This window comes from Parasteatoda tepidariorum, chromosome X1 (genome assembly GCF_043381705.1).
Source record: "Parasteatoda tepidariorum isolate YZ-2023 chromosome X1, CAS_Ptep_4.0, whole genome shotgun sequence".
Classification (NCBI taxonomy): domain Eukaryota; kingdom Metazoa; phylum Arthropoda; class Arachnida; order Araneae; family Theridiidae; genus Parasteatoda; species Parasteatoda tepidariorum.
In genome coordinates this window covers 39,288,833-39,309,068 of record NC_092214.1, presented here as the reverse complement: position 1 = coordinate 39,309,068, position 20,236 = coordinate 39,288,833, and the positions used below count along the sequence as shown (strand labels likewise).

The 20,236-nt window shown below is 26.8% G+C and overlaps 1 protein-coding gene across 4 annotated transcripts in view; it reads right to left on the bottom strand.

Annotated features, from left to right (window-relative positions):
• The window catches only part of LOC107451043 (carbonic anhydrase-related protein 10-like), a 346,734-nt gene that overhangs the window by 44,047 nt on the left and 282,451 nt on the right, over positions 1 to 20,236 (bottom strand). For 2 of the 4 annotated variants that reach the window (XM_071187551.1, XM_071187552.1), the window contains exons 3-5: positions 17,987 to 18,123; positions 13,961 to 14,149; positions 9,548 to 9,643 (exon numbers count right to left, since the gene is read on the bottom strand). In XM_071187551.1, coding sequence (XP_071043652.1) covers positions 9,548 to 9,643; positions 13,961 to 14,149; positions 17,987 to 18,123 — 422 coding nt within the window. The remainder of the gene's footprint in view (positions 1 to 9,547; positions 9,644 to 13,960; positions 14,150 to 17,986; positions 18,124 to 20,236) is intronic. The other 2 variants (XM_071187554.1, XM_071187553.1) reach the window with 1 other exon arrangement.

Genomic DNA, 20,236 nt, shown 5'->3' with positions numbered 1-20,236 from the left:
TTTTAATAGCTCAGTCGGGAACTAAGCCAAAATTTTTGTCTCCTTCTGTTGTTTTTTTTGCACATAACACCTCTTAAAGAGGGTTTCACAATATTAATTTCATAAATACATGTTTTTATGTTTTATAGTGCAACATAAATTATTGTTTGTGTTTATTGATTAGCATGCTATTGAGTTCTTTAAAACATGGCAAATGCATCTGTTTATTTTTTTTTTTTGCATAATAACCTGCAAGTTTTGTAAAATATATTTTAATTAGTTCAAACTAGTCAATAAATTACAACTTAAATTTCTATTTTCTTTGAAATTTGTGAGAATCTTTAATATCAGTTTTAAAAGAAATCACAAAGAAACTGTTCATTATATAAAATAAAATAATTTAAATGTATTATTCTAAGGTTTTAAGTCATATAAATACTATTTTAAAGCACGGTAATCATTGATACAATTCTTGTTCAATTTTATCTGCAGGAAAACAATTTTAAGAATATGCTTCTGACTGCATAATCTAATTAATAAGAAATTAACAGATGCGGAATTTTGTATAAACGTTGATTAAGAGAACATTCTATGTTTACACAAAATGAAATTTCAGTTATTACCCTTCCTCTTAATATAATTATAGTTCTTTTCCGATGATACAAGTTTATATAAATACTCAAATTAAGATTGCAGTTTCAGTTTGGAAATATAATAAGAGTGTGTGTACATCTTCTTAATTTTTATTGTAATCCATACACGCAAACACTTCTCTGATTGGCTAGTTAACGATATTTCGTTCAATAAAATAAATCGTGTCAAATTTAAACGTAAGTTGCTTAACTATTTTTTTTCCTTATAAAAGCTAAATCTTTGATAATTCTTTTAATATTTAATCTGGAAATTTAAGTTGTACTTAACTTTTAATAAAACTATAAGTATTATACTTAATTCATAACTTTAAACAAGTTTCGATACTTTTTTTATTATTATTATTAAAGTACAGTTTTATTACTTCAAACGTGAAATGTAAAAAAACTAAATAAAAAATGCAAAATAAGTATGAAAATATGGATTAGATATGCATTTTATTAATTCTAAATGTCTCTATCAAACTAGTTAATACATGAATATTTTCAGTTAATAAGCAAATAATGGCAAACATACGTATTCGCACGTTTGATAAGTCAAATTGCTGATTTCGATGATCAATTTAAATATTATTGTATTTAATCAATAATGAACTATTTCAGTTATTCTATGTTTCACATTATTATCAAATCCGTAATTAAAGGCCTCTTTATAACAGACCTAAGTAGTCCTTACACCTAATTATTGTACATAATTGTTACTTATTTAAGATCACTAAAACACATTAATGAAAACGTTCAAATAAATAAGCTAGCTTATTTTAAAAGTTAGAAATTAAAGGCTTCAAGCAAAAGTTATGGACTAAGTATTTAAAAAAGGAATGATTACAGATACTTCAATCGCGAACAATTTTCTGAATCGCTTAACGTAAGTTAATTTTTCGGATTTAAGAGATGGTAGAAATTTGAATTATGTTAACTATGCAAAAAGTAATTGGTTTATACAAAATAATACTGGGTTTATGCAAAATAATACTTGGTTTATTCAAAATAATAAGTTTCAAAGCAAATAATGCAACGTCCTTCCTTCACTTTCTTTGTTCTCAAAACTCAAATTCTTACTTTGAGGTACATTTCTTTTTTTTCTTTTTTTTTGAAAAAAAAACCCTTTAGCGTATTGAGTTAAAACATGATGAAGAGCTGGTATGTATATAAATCTACACAGTAAGAATGAAATTGATTGCTTTTTGTTCCATAAAAAAATTAAATGATACTTGAAAATCATGAGATATTTTGACATTAATTTGCATTTATTTAAAAATATGTTTCAAAATGTAGGTCCACCTTAAGGATAAAATATTGTCCTTTCAAATAAACAGAAATTTAGCAATACAGATTTAAATGTTTGCAACAAAGTGCCCTTTCAACCTTTAAAAAGCAGTTTACTTGACAGTTGAAAATGTAAAGTCCTCCATAGAAAACAACCCTTTACTTTCTTATGAATGCCGATATTGAAGCATTTAGTTTTATGACGTTTTTTTAATCTCTTAAATATTAGTTTTCAAACCTTTATGGGTTGAACTATTTGTAATTTTATTTAATTAAACAATAAATCAGCAGTTATGAAACGTTATTTCTTACGTAGTAGGTATGATGTGCATAATTTCAATTCTGACGAATAATTTATTAACAAATTTTAAGAGTGATAGTTATGAAATACTTCATAGTAAACGCGTGCAAGTTTGAAATCAGCGTTAACAATTTTTTTTATGTTTTGCCAATATTGTAAACCTTATAGATTGATGTGAAAAAGTCTTACTGGAAACAAAACAACTAAATCTTAATTAAAATAAAATTTCATGATTTATTTACTACACATAAAATCGCAAGAGAATATCAGTGTTCAAAAGCACATTCCTTAATAGCTTGATTTTGAATTTGATAACATTTTTCAAATTATCTCTAAAATTTATGTCCTATTTGTTTCATTAATCAATTCTATGTACTCTACAGGGTGTTCGGAGTACAGCAAGCTCGATTATTTGGAAAATCTGCTTCCTGTAAATACTGCGGCAAAACACAATCTATTGAACATCTCATTAGCAGAATTCTCAGAAATTCGGTACATTCCTTGGTAATGTTTTTAATAAACAATGTCATGGTAATGTCTTGAAACAATTCGAAGAAACAGAGACAGATCATTGTCAAGCAAGCATTAGAAGATCAGATTACCCCAGATGACTTTATGGATCCCCTGTATATAATACCTTTAATTTTTTAATCAACTGCTCACTCTGGCCACATGCCACTAACCAATCTATTTTACAAGAATTTTATTGACTTTGCATTAATACATTACTTATTTTCAGCTTAAAACTGTCTTAAATTTTTATTCTTTCTACTTTTAACTACCACTTTTCAGCGTTTAATTTTTGGGTAATATTTCAACCTAACCATTTTACCCCCTTATTTTTACATTACTGTTTTTGCATGTATTACATGTCTCCGATTTTGTTTACTCTGATCGGCTTTCTTCTGTTTCGATCCTTTTCATTGATTTGTCTTTTAATTTTGATGATAGGTTTACTTGTATAATGTTAGTCAATATTTCACAAACTTTATTTTTCACTATATACTTCTCTTTTAATCTGCTTGTTATTTTTTAATATACTTGTTCAATCCACTTTGCTTTTGTTTTATCTTCGATAATGACTACAACTTAAGAATACTGGGGATACTGACTGTTGTTGGCATCACATTCCTTTTAAGTCTTTTTGTAATTTTGGATATACTTTTTTTTTGCCCACTATAAAAGACAGCTCCATCGGCTTTTGGCATTATAAGCTGGGCTGTGCTGGTTTACACTGGAGCTTTAATCATAACGTTTCCTGTAATGATCATCATTAATTCTTAGCTCTGATTCGGTTGAAATATACGCATCTATGAACCAAATTATTCGGATAATTTTTCACAGATATTTCCACGACCCTCAAAAACTTGCTGTTGTTGCCATTCTTTGAATTTGCAAATTTAATTAGTTTTTAATAAATGCTGAGGGTGCTGCCTAACCGATCTGGTCAACCGGGTGCATGTGCTTCGTGATCGAATTACGGTCCTCTTGGGTTACTATTGCAGTGGTGTGGTCGGCAATCCGTGTGCCTAACATTGGGAGAGGCGAAGCACTTAATTCTATCATATTTGTTTTGCCGCGGAATTCATGATATTTTGTGGGCTTTGTAATATTTTTAATATTCAAAATGTACAAAATATAATATTCATATGAAATAGCGAATGCATTTCGTGCATTCTTAAATTTTTCAAAAACTTCAAATAATTTGGTTTTTTTTTTAAATACTTACGTATTAGAAATGCGCTTGCGTAACGCATGGAAAATATTTTGGATAGCATTTGATAACACATATGCTTGTAAAAATGTATCAAAAGCGCTTGAGTACCTGTAACGTGACGTACCTGTACGACGTAAGTTTGTGAATAAAATTATACTTTTCCCAAATATAATTATTATGTCAAAGCGGGAAAGGTACTTAGAACAAAATAAAATTATTACTATTGTTATAATACTTATAATTATTACACTTATCTTTCTTAATAAGTATTTCAAAAAAGGCATTCATTTTTATCGTGTCATAAAGAATTTAGGTATACTAATCAAAACCTACTTGAAGATGTGAAATCCATAAAAGAAGAAGATTATTTATTAAAAAAAATATTGGGTGATCAATTTTTAAAGAATTTTATAGTTGTAATTATTATTTTAAAAGACAACAACTCTTTTCCTATCACTGACTTCTCAATAGTTTTACAAAGCTTAAAAATATGAGAAAAAAAAGACATTTTTAAAAATTGAGATGTTACAATTTTTCAAAAAGCTTCTCTTATTCAGCATCAACTTATACGATTAGAAGACACATGATTTCTATATTTTATTCTAAAATAGAAAATTGTATAATCTAAGCAATAAAAGTAAAATATTTAATTTTATAGGTGCTAAAATTGGATAATATTTTATTAGATTTGTATTTTTTCTAAGACTTAAAGAATAAATCCATAAATTCACAGCAAAATAAATTTTTTTAATAAAAATAAGAACACAAATGCAAACACTTTATTTCAGATTGTTTTCCTTAGTTTTACGATTACTTTTATTGAATACGTGCAAATGTCTATTTTTCTTCTTCGCACTTATCTTAGTTAGAAGTTTTTATAACTAGAAGACAGAATACGTGCTGTTTAAGACAAAGAGATTAAATTTTAAAAAGTTAACAAGCAGTTACTGTAATGATTTAAGAGCTATATACACTTATATATAATAACAGAGATGTACATATTGATTTTTGGAATTTTAGGATTTTCTTCTTCTACTGATTTAGTTAATAAGATCAAACATACATGATAAGCTATTAAAGTGTTAGTTAAGGATATTGTTATTTCTTTATTTCTAAAAGTAAATAAGAAGAATAAAATTTCCTGGTTAAATATATATTGGGTTATTTGTGTTTAACTGGCAATATTATAGAGTCTTATCGTATTTTGAAAATATCGAATGTTTGGATAGTTTTTTTTAAAATGTTGTGAAAATTACGTGCTACGTAGAAAATCAAGAAAATTTGAAGTACTTGATAGCTTTTAATCCAATGATTGGATTTTTACGCACTAAGATACAGACTTAATCGATCTACGATTTAGCATTTTAAAAGGTAACTAATTCATGTAGACATTTTCCAAGTTATAAAATCATGCAAAAAAATTTTTTTAATATGCATTTATTTTTTACGACGGTTTGGTTTCTTGAATATAAGGATAGCAACTGCTGTCTGAAAATATGCTTTAAAAATAAAGCTTTCACTATTTTGGATCCCTCAAGTTTATTATACGTAAATTATTTTGTATGTTGATTATTTTATATGTTAAGCTTTTTTATCAGTTATAAAAGACAGAGTTCAAGATATGCCTATAATCCATTATATTGCACTAATGTAAATTTCCTGTGTTCTTAATGGGTTTAAGTTAAATCATTCAGTTAATTCAACATCATTGAGAGTAGTAGGATTCATCAAACAGTATGAATCATTGCGTAATCTGCGATAAAGTAAAACTATTTTTGATTTCAATTGAACAAGATTATTGGATAGTCAAATGTATAAATGATTTATTTACACGGTAACGAGGTGCACTTTTACTATATATTGAACACGAAACACTGCGTAAATTAAAACAAAAGAAACCTGAAATTAATTTTGATTTTAAGAAGGGATTTTTATACAGTTAGATCCAACCTAAATAGATAAAGAAGCATTTTTCTGTTAAATCTATCCCTTTGCGTATTTTAAACATGAAAATTCTGAAAAAATAAATGTGTTTGTACGGAAAGCAGTAATACTCGTGTCTGAGTATGTATGTTCCATATGTTGTATCTATTTTTTGTTATAAATGCAATATGGGTCAAAATCAAATTAGCTAGTAATCGAGAACAAAAAAACTGAACAAGTAAATTCAAGGTAAAGAGTTTTTTCACAGTGTAGGTGAAGTTGATCTTATAATTATACTTTCAGTTAATGAAAAGAAACTCAATCATTTAATTTAGGATTAAGCTAAATAATTTTATTCATTTATATTTTTTTGTTTCAAACTTACCTTTGAAAAAAATGTTTTTTTCCTATTTAAATTTCTAATATGCTTAGTTATTTTTTTGAGCGATTAAATTTTAATAGTTTTTTTATTCAAATAAACGATGGTAAGGTCAAAAAATAAATTTGAGCATTTCCACAATGAATTTAAGAAAATGCAGTGATCCAGTCAATGCAGCTGTCCCTAGAAAAATTTACCCAGTAAATGTGTTTTGAAAGATTAGTAATAGAAAACTCAAATCGAATTACTTGAATCCATACGAAACTTTTCTCACAAATCAAAATTAATATCGACGAAAAATTTGCACTTAATACGACATTTAGAAGATCTTTATAATAACATGCATCATCATTATTTTTACCAAAAAATATACGCATGAATAACAGAATTCCTTGACTAATATGCAAATGAAGTTTGCACTAATTGCACATTGGTTTCTTTAAGATGCTTATTAACATTAAAAAAAAATAGTTAAGTTTGCTTTTACTGAAAGGAAGAAAACTCAAATGTTAATTTTTTTTCCCATGAAGAAGTCAATTCCTGCACAAATACAGACAACAAAAATATATCGAATTCTTTGTTTAGACGGAAAGCTTTGATTATGATCTCTCAAAACAAGTTTCTGATGCATAAAGTTATTTATGGCTGATTCACTGAAGAAATAAAAACTTCATACACAGCAATGCTCACTTTGTTTTGTTTCAGATATATATATCCATGGATATCATTCACTCATTTCAAATCTGTTATCTTTCAATAACGTTACATTCATTATTTTCTCATTCCATACTTTGAATGAACTTATAATAAAATTCTCTAGAGAATTAACATATTAATTAAGACATAAACCGGATATGCATATAAAAATATTCCACAACCCACTGCCTACAGTGAAAAGAATAAAGGATCATGGCATTTTTTTTATTATATTTGTAAGCCGAACATATTCTTCATTATAACATAATTAATATTTTTTACGTCATATATAATCATTGATTTTTTTTAAAATTTTACTTTTGGAAGCTAGTCTTTGTTAGAATAAATTAAACAATTTGCTCTGATGTTATGCTAAAAATAAAAATAGAAAAAATGGATACTAATAAAGCTTAAGGATAAAAGGATAAAAATAGAAATAAGTTATACTAATAAAGCACAGAGAGGAAGAGACGATAATTTTATAAGTGTATTCGAAAATCTTTGTATAAATTCCCGAATTACAACATGTAGTGGGATTTTTGAACTTTAAACTATTATATCTTAACTAATATATAGGTTATAATATTATTATAAGGGATTGTATGGGAAGGTAATGATCTTATACACTAAAATATTATAATATTGCAGCTGTCAAAAACAAATATTAGTTGATATACCATGATTTAAATTAGTTTTGTATTTCGTTTTAGCCAAAAGCAAAGTACTCTGTAAACTGCAAATTTTTAGAAAACCAAGCACTAATGAGAGTGAGTTTAATAATTTAAATGGCTTATGGATAATTCTGCTATCATATTTTCTGGTTATGCTTAATGCCTTCTGGATAACGGGGATGGAGATGGTTTATAAATTCATAACAAGTTGATTTTACAGACATTACCGCCCTTTTCAGCCCTTTTAGTCAAATTAATTCAGAGTTTTAATTAATTCAATATAAATTTTTTCAAAAAAAGTTTTTAAATATTAGTTGCACATTTGAATGTATGTTTTTTGTATGTATTTTAATTCATATATAATCTATTGTAATCTCGAGTTCTTACATTACTGGTTTAGAATTCTAAATAACTCATATTTGCATGTTTGGCCATCTCTGTATCTTCCTGTTGAGTAGGTATACATTTAATGTTTAGGTTTTAAGGTATAATTGAAGACATGAATACAGAAATTTCAGGTTATTATTGGAACTGGTTGGACAATTATTGGGCCTAAAGGCATACATAAACTGGAGATTTCTCTGGTGCTTAAATATCTGGATCAAATATCAATTAATTGTTAGATTTTCAAATTATATAGTTTTACCTGAAGATGGTTTGGTCAAAACCGAAAACGAAAACAGAAAAAAAATCAGCAATATAACAATCAACTACTATATTGGGTTGAAATTTTTATTACACGTACTGGTTGTGGTGCGTTGCTTGTAAACTTATGTAAACATAATAGAATTAAAAATACAATAAAACTAAGTAATAGAATTAAAAATTAAAAAAAAAGTACAATAAATACATGGAATAAACCAAAATGTTCACTGCAGTATGCATTCTTTTACGACGACGGAGACATTTCGAACTAAAGAAGAATAACCATCTCATCTATCTCTCTCTCTGTATATATATATATATGTTACGGTGAATGAAAAGAGTAGGTGGTTGTTGACTTTCACCGGTGAATTTGGAGAAACACCAAAAACGTAGGTGAAAGATCTAATATTTCATTACATTCTTGTACATTCGGACCCTCACCGGTGTATGTCAACAATCACATAGTCGCTTTGGTGAATGCCCGAAATATTTGTCATATCCAATTTGATATTAATTTACTCGTTGATATTATTATATTTATTTGATATATTTATATTTATTGTATATTTTAATACTTACTGACGATAGATTAGACATCAGTGTAGGATATACCGAGCCAGTTAAGGTTAAGTACCATTTCCCGGTATACATTTGCCCAGCATACCCTACACTGATGTTTTTTTAAGGTTAAGTGCCACTGCCCGGTATACATTTGCCCGGTATACCTTACACTGGTGTTTTTTCAAGGTTAAGTGCCACTGCCCGGTATACATTTGCCCGGTTTACCCTACACTGATGTTTTTTTAAGGTCAAGTGCCATTGCCCGGTATATATTTGCCCGATACTTGGTTTATACCGGGCAGTGGCACTTACCCTTAAAAAAACATCAGTGTAGGGTATACAGAGCAAATGTATACCGGGCAAATGCAAATGTATGGCCAGATACTCCAAACACTGATGTTTCTTCTGATCAATCGTCAGTAAGTATTAAAATATCGAATAAATGTAATTATATCCACGAAAAAATTCATATCATATCGAATGTAACAAATATTTCGGACATACACCAAACGACTAGTTGATTTTTGACATTCACCGTAACACAAATATATATATATATATATATATATATTTAANATATATATATATATACACGCCTTTTCAGTATGATATTGTCCAATGTCATGAAAATGGTAAATGGTACTACATTTTAAAGCATTACATTATCTTTCAAATTCATCCTAAATCATCGAAAAACTTAATAACAAATATTTTCTCAATTATTATATCAAATTATTAATTCTAAATTTCACCTACCTGCATCATTACTGCAAGTCCAACAACTCCTTGAGTTTTAGGTATAGCTTCAGACATGTTGTCGTACAACTGATTATTATAGCCTAATATCTGCAACTGCAATAAAACAAGCCGTTGTTAAACGATTCAATATCTATTTATGTATATAGATATATATATTATTTGAGAAAGAAAGACAAATTGCATGAATATATTTTTTTCATAAAATAAGACGTACATTTCATGTTAACTTTGATTTAACATATTATGTTTAAGCTTTCAAAATACCAGCCAAAAATGTGATATTGAAATCGAGTGTCGAAAAAAAAAATCAAACCTATCTATATATCACTAAATGTCATTCTAAATTCGTTAAAATGTTCTTAACGGTTAAAGTAATAACATTAATAATTAGAACGCTATCAACAAGTTAAATTATGAATTAGTACGTTAATTTTACTTTGATGTCTAATTTAAGAGAATATATTTTTTCTCTACTTAAATAGAATTTATGCAAGAGTATACTCTTAAATTTAATTGGAATTTCATATAATTTCTCATTAAGTAATTTTTGTTCATTTCCTATTTTCTTTTTATTTTAGCCTATTAAAAACGATTTATTTAAGTAATTAGGCATGTATAACCCGTAACAGGATTTATAAAATGAATAGATATAAAAACAAACTCCTGAAACGAGTTGACTTGACAGACGGTTTTTTTTTTTTTTTTTTTTTTTTTTTTTTTTTTTTTTTTTTTTTTTTTTTTNTTTGCTTTTTTACTTAGTCAACTTTGGCTTCATAATAACTCCGAACAGTACAACATGTCTGAAGATTTTCTGCTCTGATTTAAAAAAAACCTACCTCTTTACTAAAAAGAATTTCTTCTATCAGCTTTATGCGAATTCCTTGGCAATATTTCAAAATTTAAAAACATAATAAAACTTGGAAAAAATTTTAAATTATGAAAATTCTGAGAAATTTTCCTTTCCATGAATTTGTACTTACCTTCCACAGCTTCAATCAAAGTTAGAACTAAAGTCAAAGATTTTTCGTTACCATAGTTACTATTTTTCTCTTTATTTTTTATTTTGTTTAAAATAGCAAAATAACTTACCTAAATCCTGGAATAGAAAATGTACATAAAAAGATTTTTTTCATGAAATAGTGGTAATTCCATGCGTAACTGTAAAATGTTATATAATTGCTTTTTAAAATATTTTTTGCTATGTTTGGCTTTAAACAGGCTGCGAAAAACCCAATTTGATATAGTAATAAAATACCGTTAATGTAATAAAGTTAAAATATTGCTCGAAAAAAAAACTTTTAACCTTTTATTTATTTACTGTGTAAAATTGAACCTAAATTTCATATTAAATTTGAATATAGCTAATGTTGTGAAATTTCATGAAACAAGCAATGAACGTACATAAAATGCCACCAGCTAGCCATGTTTTTGCACGTGTAATAAAGAATTTATAAGAAACTGTAATTAAAAACTTGAAACTACTATCGAAAAGTTCCATTGAATGAATTTTAAATGAGACTTGAGAAACATAAATATGATATGGAAAATAAATGTATATTACATTTCGATGCCACATAAGAATATTTCTATTTTTCTTTTTGAATTATCTCTGAAGCTAATTTTCAATATTTAAAATAAGAAATAATATGTTAATAAAGTTGATATTACATTTTTTTCTTTTCTTACATAAAACAAACTAAAATTTTTGAATTAATAAAATTGTTTTTAAGTACAACTTTAGCTTATAGATCCTATGATAATCATTTAAAAGTTTAACTTTTGTGAAAATTGCTTTTAATTTTTATTTGAAATGCAAATGCTATGCAAAAAATTATATGAGTAATCATTTATTTATTAAGCTTTTATTTATTTATTTTATACATTTGTATTAATTTTAGCTGATTAATTTATAAATATAATGCTAAAAAGTTCGTTGTTTTTAATGTTTAAATCACTAAAAACATATTTCCCAGATTTCTACTCAAATTTTTAAGAGTTCTAAATTTTAATCACTTTGAAAACCTTAATACTTCAGTTATTCATTTCTTGTCTAATATTTCCTATTAATAATAATTATAATTATTTAAACAGGTAAGCATTGGCAATAAGTGATTAATAGTTTCAATTAAATAAGACAAATCTAACTACTAGAAAGTAAATAATTATACTAGATGCACATTTCTTCTGTTTCGATATTCAGAAATAATCCGTATTTTTTTTAAAAAATTTTAGTTGCTCAAAACAATGTTATAAAAATATAAATAAATACTTTTTACCTTTTTAAACAAGAATATATCACCCGGAAAGGGAAAATTGGACAAATTAATAAAATCACTATAAACATGACAAATATAAACTATTTTTTGCTGTATTCCTCCTCATTTTTAATTCCAAATAACTTGCTATGGAATAAAGGGTAATCTTTAAAACATTTTAGAATACTTGTAATATATTTATCCGGTTTAAACAAAATGTTTTCCCCTAAGCAGAATTGAATACATTGAAATTGAATATATATAAAATACATAAAAATCGGAAATTTTTCATTTTAATTTGAGAAGTAAAAAAGTAGCAAAATATGCAAGTTAAAATCCTTTCTGATTAATTATCAAGAGCTATTTAAAAAAAAAATTTAATTTGATTTTTAATAAGCATAAATAATGCCTCATCTTATAATCTACTTGAGAATTTTGCTTCTAATATGAAAATTTTAAGATTTACTAAAAAGTTTTTACTTTTACTATTAAATTTTTATTTTTTATACGTGTTGTTTAAATGTAATATGCAAAATGTAATTTAAACCTTTCGTGTATATTTTTAGCATTCCAACTATAAATACTCTTGAAAGCATACTTAAAAACTTGAATATTATATCGGTCCTATAATTAATGATAGTGTGCAGTTTTAATTAGTATTCTTAAGGCCATTTTAAGGAAACATTTAAGAAAAAACATATTGATTTGGTTATAATTCTTTTTTAAGTTATTAATGAAAATTCTGCAATAAATGGAAACTACCATGGAATGGGACTTTCGTCACTACAGACTTTCCACAATCTAAATTTTAATTATTTTTTATTTGAAGAATAAAGTAAAACAAGCTTTACAAAAATTAATAGTGAACTTTAATTAGCAATACAGTAAACGTGCTTTAAATAACTTTGTTTTGAAAAAAAGAAACTTTCTTTTATTTAAGGTTTAGGAAGGATGTCATAAAAAATTAAATTTTTAACTTTTGCTTGTCTTACAATGTACTTTTGTAATTCAGCATCCGAAACCAGATGGCTTCTTGGCCTGTAACTCACAGAGCAAACACAAGAAGTGTGTTGAATAAGAGTAAGTAAATAGAGCCTTAATTACTAAAATTAAATTATTCAACCTATATGCAAATTTACGTATAGACATTATTGGAAAGAAGAAAAATTTGCATTAAAATGGCACACAGTCTAAAAGAGAGTTTAAATACCCAGTTGTGCTTTTTAACTGTACTTTCTAAAAGTAAGCATGAGTCGAAATAAAATTAAAAACAAAACTAGTGATAATCAATACTTTTATTTAAAGAAAATCCGTGAGGAATTTCTTTAAAGTAGGTTAAAGAACAATGTCTTCTTGAATTTGCTTTAATAGGAGGAGAATTGCTTTACAATTATTAGTGTTTGTTGTTTTAATTGCTTAAGGTATTTTTTTGTAAACAGAAATGACCTAATATTAATTTTAAAACTTATAATTAGGATTTAATTACTTATTTCTATAATAGTTTTTCGTCAAATATCTTTAATAAATTCTTCTTTTTTAAACTGATTTAAGTAGGTTTTACTGCCACAAATAATTCATCTCAGAATAATGTTTTTGATAAGAAATAATGTTTTTGCTAATTTGCTATTGATATAATGTAAGCAATTTTTAAAACAAGAAGTATGCTTTATCGACAATAGTGTCGGTTTGCATGGTCTCTCTATAAAAAGTAAGAGATTTTTTTCCTTAATAAAAAATCCAGGTTTCTCATAAAGTATAACGTTTCTATAAGTTCTAATTCCACACGAAGCAAGTTTTTAGCTTTTGACAGAGTTCGTACATCAAGAAAAAATAAATCCAGTTATGACTTACATAAAAAAATATGAATGAAAGATTATTAAGATAATAAAAGATTATTAAGTTAAATTTAAACCTCAAATGCTTAAGAACAAATTGCAATAAACGATAAATCTTTTGTTGTGGAACAGATCAGATAATTGGATTTTGTTTGGAGGCAGATATATATTAAGTAAGATAATTTAGCATGTACATTATAAATCAAATTTATCCATATCAGTGTGATATATTCGTGTTGATAAGGTTATATCTATACTAAGAAAGCTTTTAACCTAATTTATTTGAACAAAAAAAATCTCTCTGTAAGGGGAACACTTACCTCAGCCGGAAATGCGTGACCGGAAATCGTATGTTCCGATCCCTTGTCATCAGTTCTTCCGTAATGTAACAGAATTTCGTGCACTCGATACTTATATGATAACGGTCCTCCGTTGACCATCACTGAAGGACTGTCAGGATCTAAGCGGAATCGAACGCTGTGTCCAGTGTTTTTGAGAGTACCATTTACCTGAAACAAATAAATGTATAAATTACTTAATTTTTTTTTAAACATATTTCAAATCTTTCCGATTTTTCATCAGAAATAAAAGACAATATGTCGTTTTTTCCTAAGGGAATATTTTATAACTTAAGATTAGTTAAAAATTAGTTTCTTTAATATAACATTACTTCTGGCATAAGGGTGGGCTGGTTAAAATATTTGAAAATAAATTTAAAGGATTTTTTTTAAAGCAATTTCCGCAAGAAAATAATTTTTTTCCAAAGTGAAAATTCGCGCTTATTTCTTTGATGCATTATTATCAAATCTGAATTTTTAAAAGTGTAAACATTAAAATTAATTTATTAAAATTATTATTAATGATCATTAATTATCATAAAAGAAATTAATTCAAATTAATTTCAACTTTTCTTACTTAAGAAAGAAAAGAAAACATAATTACATCAATATTTAACAACCGAAGTTTATTAAAATGACTCAATAAAATAAGTGAGATTGCCAACATTTAGACTGAATTAGCGATATTTGTAACTTTAAAGTTCAAAAGGTAAAATGAACGTAAAAATATAATTGGAAATTAGATATAAAAGGGAAAAATCATTTTAAAATTATTTCATTGCATTGCTATACAGAGAAAAAAAATTCTTTAAAGTGCTCTAAATATAATAATTTCAACTAAATCAACTTTAACTAAATTAACTCAAAATAAGGAAATCAAATTGGAGGTGGAGAAAAAAGAACAATGACATCAGTTCTACTATGAGTTTTGACGATGCTCTCAGGTATGCTGAGAGTTTTCGCAATGATATCAGGTATGCCAAGATTTTTCAGGTTATCAAGTATGTTAAGAGTTTTCGCCATGCTATCAGGTATGCTAAGAGATTTCGCTATGCTATTAGGAGTTTTTACAATGCTAACACGTACGCTAAGACTTTTCTCCATGCTATCAGATACGCTAAGAATTTACACCATGCTCCATAGTATGCTAAGAATTTGTGCAATGCTATTAGAAATAACAGTGCAAAAAGAATTTATCTTTGTATCTGTATCCCTTACATACACAAACAAAGAATGTACCCTAAGTATCATTCTCCATTCTGGCTGATAGCTAACATATAGTTCTTTTAGGTTAGAAAATAATGCCATAGGTTAGAAAATAACGCCATGCTATCAGATAAGCTAAGAATTTACACCATGCTCTATAGTATGCTAAGAATTTGTGCAATGTTATTGGAAATAACAGTGCAAAAAGAATTTATCTTTGTATCTGTATCCCTTACATACACAAACAAAGAATGTACCTTAAATATCATTCTCCATTCTGGCTGATAGTTAACAGATAGTTCTTTTAGGTTAGAAAATAAATTGTAAAATTTATTTTGCTTATTTCGAAGTAATTATCAAGTTATAAATTATTAAAAAATTCAATTTATATCGTAAATAAGTTACCAAGTTATATTTGTCCCTTAGATGAATAAAAATTTGCTTTAATTTAAAAACTTTTCATCTTAATTAGGAAATTTGACTTTCGCGTTTTAAAAAGAAAAAAAAAGTGAAGGTTAAATTTGATGGCTAGATAATAAAATAATAATTCTTGAGATATAAATTCCAAACGCTCTTGCATGATTCTACATTTAACAAGTATTTTTAAATAACATCTAAATAGCTGGATTAGATCTGTAACGAGAAATCATTGGAAATTAATATTTGAAATTCTATTTTGTTATTGCAACTTTAAAGAAATTGCTTCAACTGTTGTTAGCTTTTTCTTTCTTGACTGAAAATTTATATCCTCACAACAAAGCTAAAGAGAAAAAGAAGACAAAAATTCGTCTATATTATTTCTCAAACTAAAAGACTGTTTGAAATTTCTTAGATTAAATAGTTACAGAATCATATAGTTTTGCTTTCGTGTTTTTTTTAACTATACCACTTGTAAAAGGTTTCAAGCTCATGAAGCTAAATAAATAATCGTAATCGCAAGATTTAAGGTTAATTGGATGGTTGGCTGTTGCCGGTTATTATATCATAATTTTAGAATAAGAAGTCTAAAAGTGAACTAGGCTGACATAAAAAACAAGCATGTACCTATAAGTATTATTTCTTAACCTAAAAGACTAAGTATATAAAAAAAGTAAAGCATGATTTGGCAGGGGTACTTCAGGTACGTTCCTTGCAGGAAATATGAAGATTCATCTTTTATTTCGATATACTAAAGCTTTAATAATTCAGAAACATTATGCTATTTTGATACACTAAAAAATAATAATGAGAAAAAGGTTCGTGTGATTGTCGATGATTTGATGATTTAATATGGTAAGCAAAACTTAGTAAGTAAGATGTTAGTAAAATATAGTAAATAAAGCATAGTATAGTAAAATATAGTAAATAAAGCATAGTATAGTAAAATATAGTAAATAAATCATAGTATAGTAAAATATAGTAAATAAAGCATAGTATAGTAAAATATAGTATTCTCAGTAAGTAAAATATAGTAAGTAAGTGGAAACACCATCATAAATAAATGAGGTAATTTGCATCTATGAAAATTTTCATTAAGCAAAAACATTTCATTGAACAGAAACATTTTGAAATATTTTATCTTCTTTTTTGCAATTCCAAATGAGTTATTATTTATTCAAAATATTCAAAAAACAGATGTTTTCTTATATCTACCTAAAAAATACCAAGAGTTAACGAAAAAATCATAATTTTCAAAAAATCATAATTTTCGTAACGTGTTACAAAAATTTATATTTATGGGAAAAAAATGAGTGCTCTTAATAAAAGTATATTTTTACCTTTTTATGAAGTGTCTGAATAGTTCAGATTCTTTTAAAGAACTTGATAAGTTTAGTTTAAACTTTTTATTACGCTTTCTAAAGAGTTAGAAAAAAGCACAAAAATTAAAAAATACATTTTTTGGTCACTAGCATTAAAAAAAGATCGTAAAAATGTCTTAAAAAGTTAACCTGCTTTCATAATTGTGTTTTTTCTTAACGATTATTGATTTCATTAAATAAATATTTGTTTTCATTCATGTGTAAATCAAGATAAATAATATTTAAAGCAAACGTTTATATAAGGGAAGATTTGAACATAGAATGAAAGAACAAAAATCATAAGATTACTAATGATTTGCGCATTCACTTTTGCTCGGTTCAAATTTAGTTGGGAAATAATAATTTTATTTATTATCATGATAAATATTATTTTAATTTAACTGAAAAGTAGAATACTTTTTTTAAATCTAACGTAAAATTTTCTAGAAAGAAATATGAAATAACATACATATAAATTTGCTTACTCTCTTAATCATTTCAAACAAGCAAGTTAATTGCTATTTGTTTAAATTATGATCGACTACAGAGAAAAGTTGAATTTTCTAATTATTTTCGAAATCAATTAAAAGTATCACAATAAACCAAAATTAAATTTATTTAATTTATTGTTATTTTATTATTTATTAACATTAAATTTAATGAAAAAGCAGAATAGTTTTCAAACTCTAACGGTAAAATTTCATTAAAAAAGCGTACATATATATCTATATGCATATTTGTTTTTTTTTAATCATTTCAAATAAAAATTTTAATAACTATTTGCTTTAATTATGACTCGCTACAGAGAAAAGTTGAATTTTCTAATTATCATCGGAATCAAGTAATAGCATTGCGAAAAATGAAGAAATAACCTGCCGGTCCTCTTAATGTCTTCTGATGATCATTTGGAAGACTATTTGTACAAGACTTCATCTCATTACGGAGGATAACGTTTGCTAAGGGGCGGGAGTAAACAAAAGGGAGAACACGACCCTTTCCTTCATTCTAGATTACTAGAGCGTACCTTTTCTTCGTCCACGTCCACTTTCCCCATTGCCGCGTCGTACAGCAGTACAGAAGGTTCAATGTTCACAGGAGATTGTCGCCGACCCCTTGTACACAACTTCCAGTCTGGATTGAGCAAACCCCAGTAGTCAGGGCCTGTAGAAAGAAGATAAAAAAAATCAGTCTGATTCGTCATGAGCAATGAGGCGTGATTAAAAGTTTGAGGTTAAGACGTTTGTCTTTTGAGTGCCATTTGGGGGGGGGGCATTATCGGATAACATCCATAGATATTTACTGTTTAGGTTTATGCCAGTAGTCTGTAAATGTGCAGTTAAAAAAAATTTGGAATACTTATTTTACTACCTTAAAACATTTATGCTTGTGAACATTAAAAAGTAAAAACAAATGTTAAAGTCTGTTGTCTTGTGTTATTAAAAGCTGATGTAGATGTTATTTCAAATTTAATATTTTTTTAAATTTTAATTTTGTAAACTTTATTCTCAATAATCGTTTGTATTTAAACTTATTTAATAAAAGTTGTTATTTGAACTGCTATATAAACACGTAATATTTTCCTTTCCAACTATGAATATTAAATTTATTTTCTGTAATTACAAATTAAATCGATTTATATCGACATATTTTTCTTATACACAAGTAATAATTAAATTGTTCACATTAATTAAACTTTTATTAATTTTAAACTTTTAATTAACAGTATCACCTTTCTCAAGAATAGTAAATAAGAATAATATAACGTAGTACATTAGTAAATAAGAATAATATAAAGTAGTACATGAGTAAATAAGAATAATATTGTTGCTGATAATTAAACACAGTTATATGAATTCAATACACATTCTACCCGTTAATTTACATATGACATTGACTAAACCACATAGTTTTTATTTATTTATTTATTTTTTATTTAGTTATTTATTTACTTTTGAGGTGGGACTAAGGAATAAATAAAGGACGCGGTCATAGTGACCATGGCTGGTATATGGTCAATTGAGTTTATTCTTTGCCACTTTATAGAGCTTTCATCACCCTGTAACCAAACAAGAAATGACTTCAACTAGCAGTGCTGCTTGTGATTTAGGTAGCTAAACTGTTTTAGTATGCATTATTATTTTTTGAACTTATGATTTTATGCAAATTTGTCGACAATAGCTAAATCGTCTCTAATGTCAACTATTTCGTGTTTGATAAACAAACAGTTCATAATTAAGCAATCTATATTCAATTGAATAGCGCTTTTTGAGTGGAAGTCTTTTTTATTTTTCTTATTTGATTCTAATTTATAAAATTGAATTTGAACATTGTATGGGATTGGACTCGTAAAACTGGGGTTGGTAAACGCGTTTTAAAACAAAATGACCATTTGCAGGAAATGTCCCCCTGAGATTATAATCACTATATAAGCAAATCATTTGAAAATTCTAAAACATTATCCATCTGGTTAATAAAATTAGACAACACTGTTAGAAATCTCCGGGAAAAAAATTTTAAATAACAATTTCTTTCTTTTTTATTTCATCATATTTAAACAAAACAGTCAAATAGTTATGAGTAAAATGGTAATCAAACAGTTAAGTGTGAAAAAAAAACGTTTAATAACAACCTTCACCTAACACGGTTAAACAACCAGAATTTTATCTCATCAACTAGGTCCACCTAATTAAGCCACTTAATTCCTTGCAGATAGTGATATATTATAACCGAGAGGACTAATCTGTCAATCTCATGACCTACTGAACGAGGGTTCGATTCCCAGTTTTGAAACCACAACATTTCCTCCATTCCCTTCAAAACACAAATATTATCCCGTGTCCTGCACTTCCCAATTTGAGAACCTGGACTATTAAAACACGATGCTCTCATTCACGCATAGATAGCAACACCATAAAGCTAAAGTAAAACCACCAGATAAACTAATTAAGCCATATTCCACGATTAATATGATAAAACACAACTCAACCACAACTTAACTTCAATACTTATTACCTAACAAAAAGCCTAGTTCTAATGTCCAGTTAAAATTCCTCTTTACGGTTTTGACCCTTTTGTAGTTGTAAACGGTCAAAATACCGTATAGTTTTGTATTCATGCTTTTTTATCTATACTAGTTGTAAGTGGTTTTAAAACCGTAAAGGTAAAGAGGCGTAATTTATCGTAATCTTTACGGTTAATTGGAAGGACAGACTGCTGCCGGTTATTTTACCGCAATTTTAGAACGAAAATTCTGACAGTGTACACGACTGTCAGT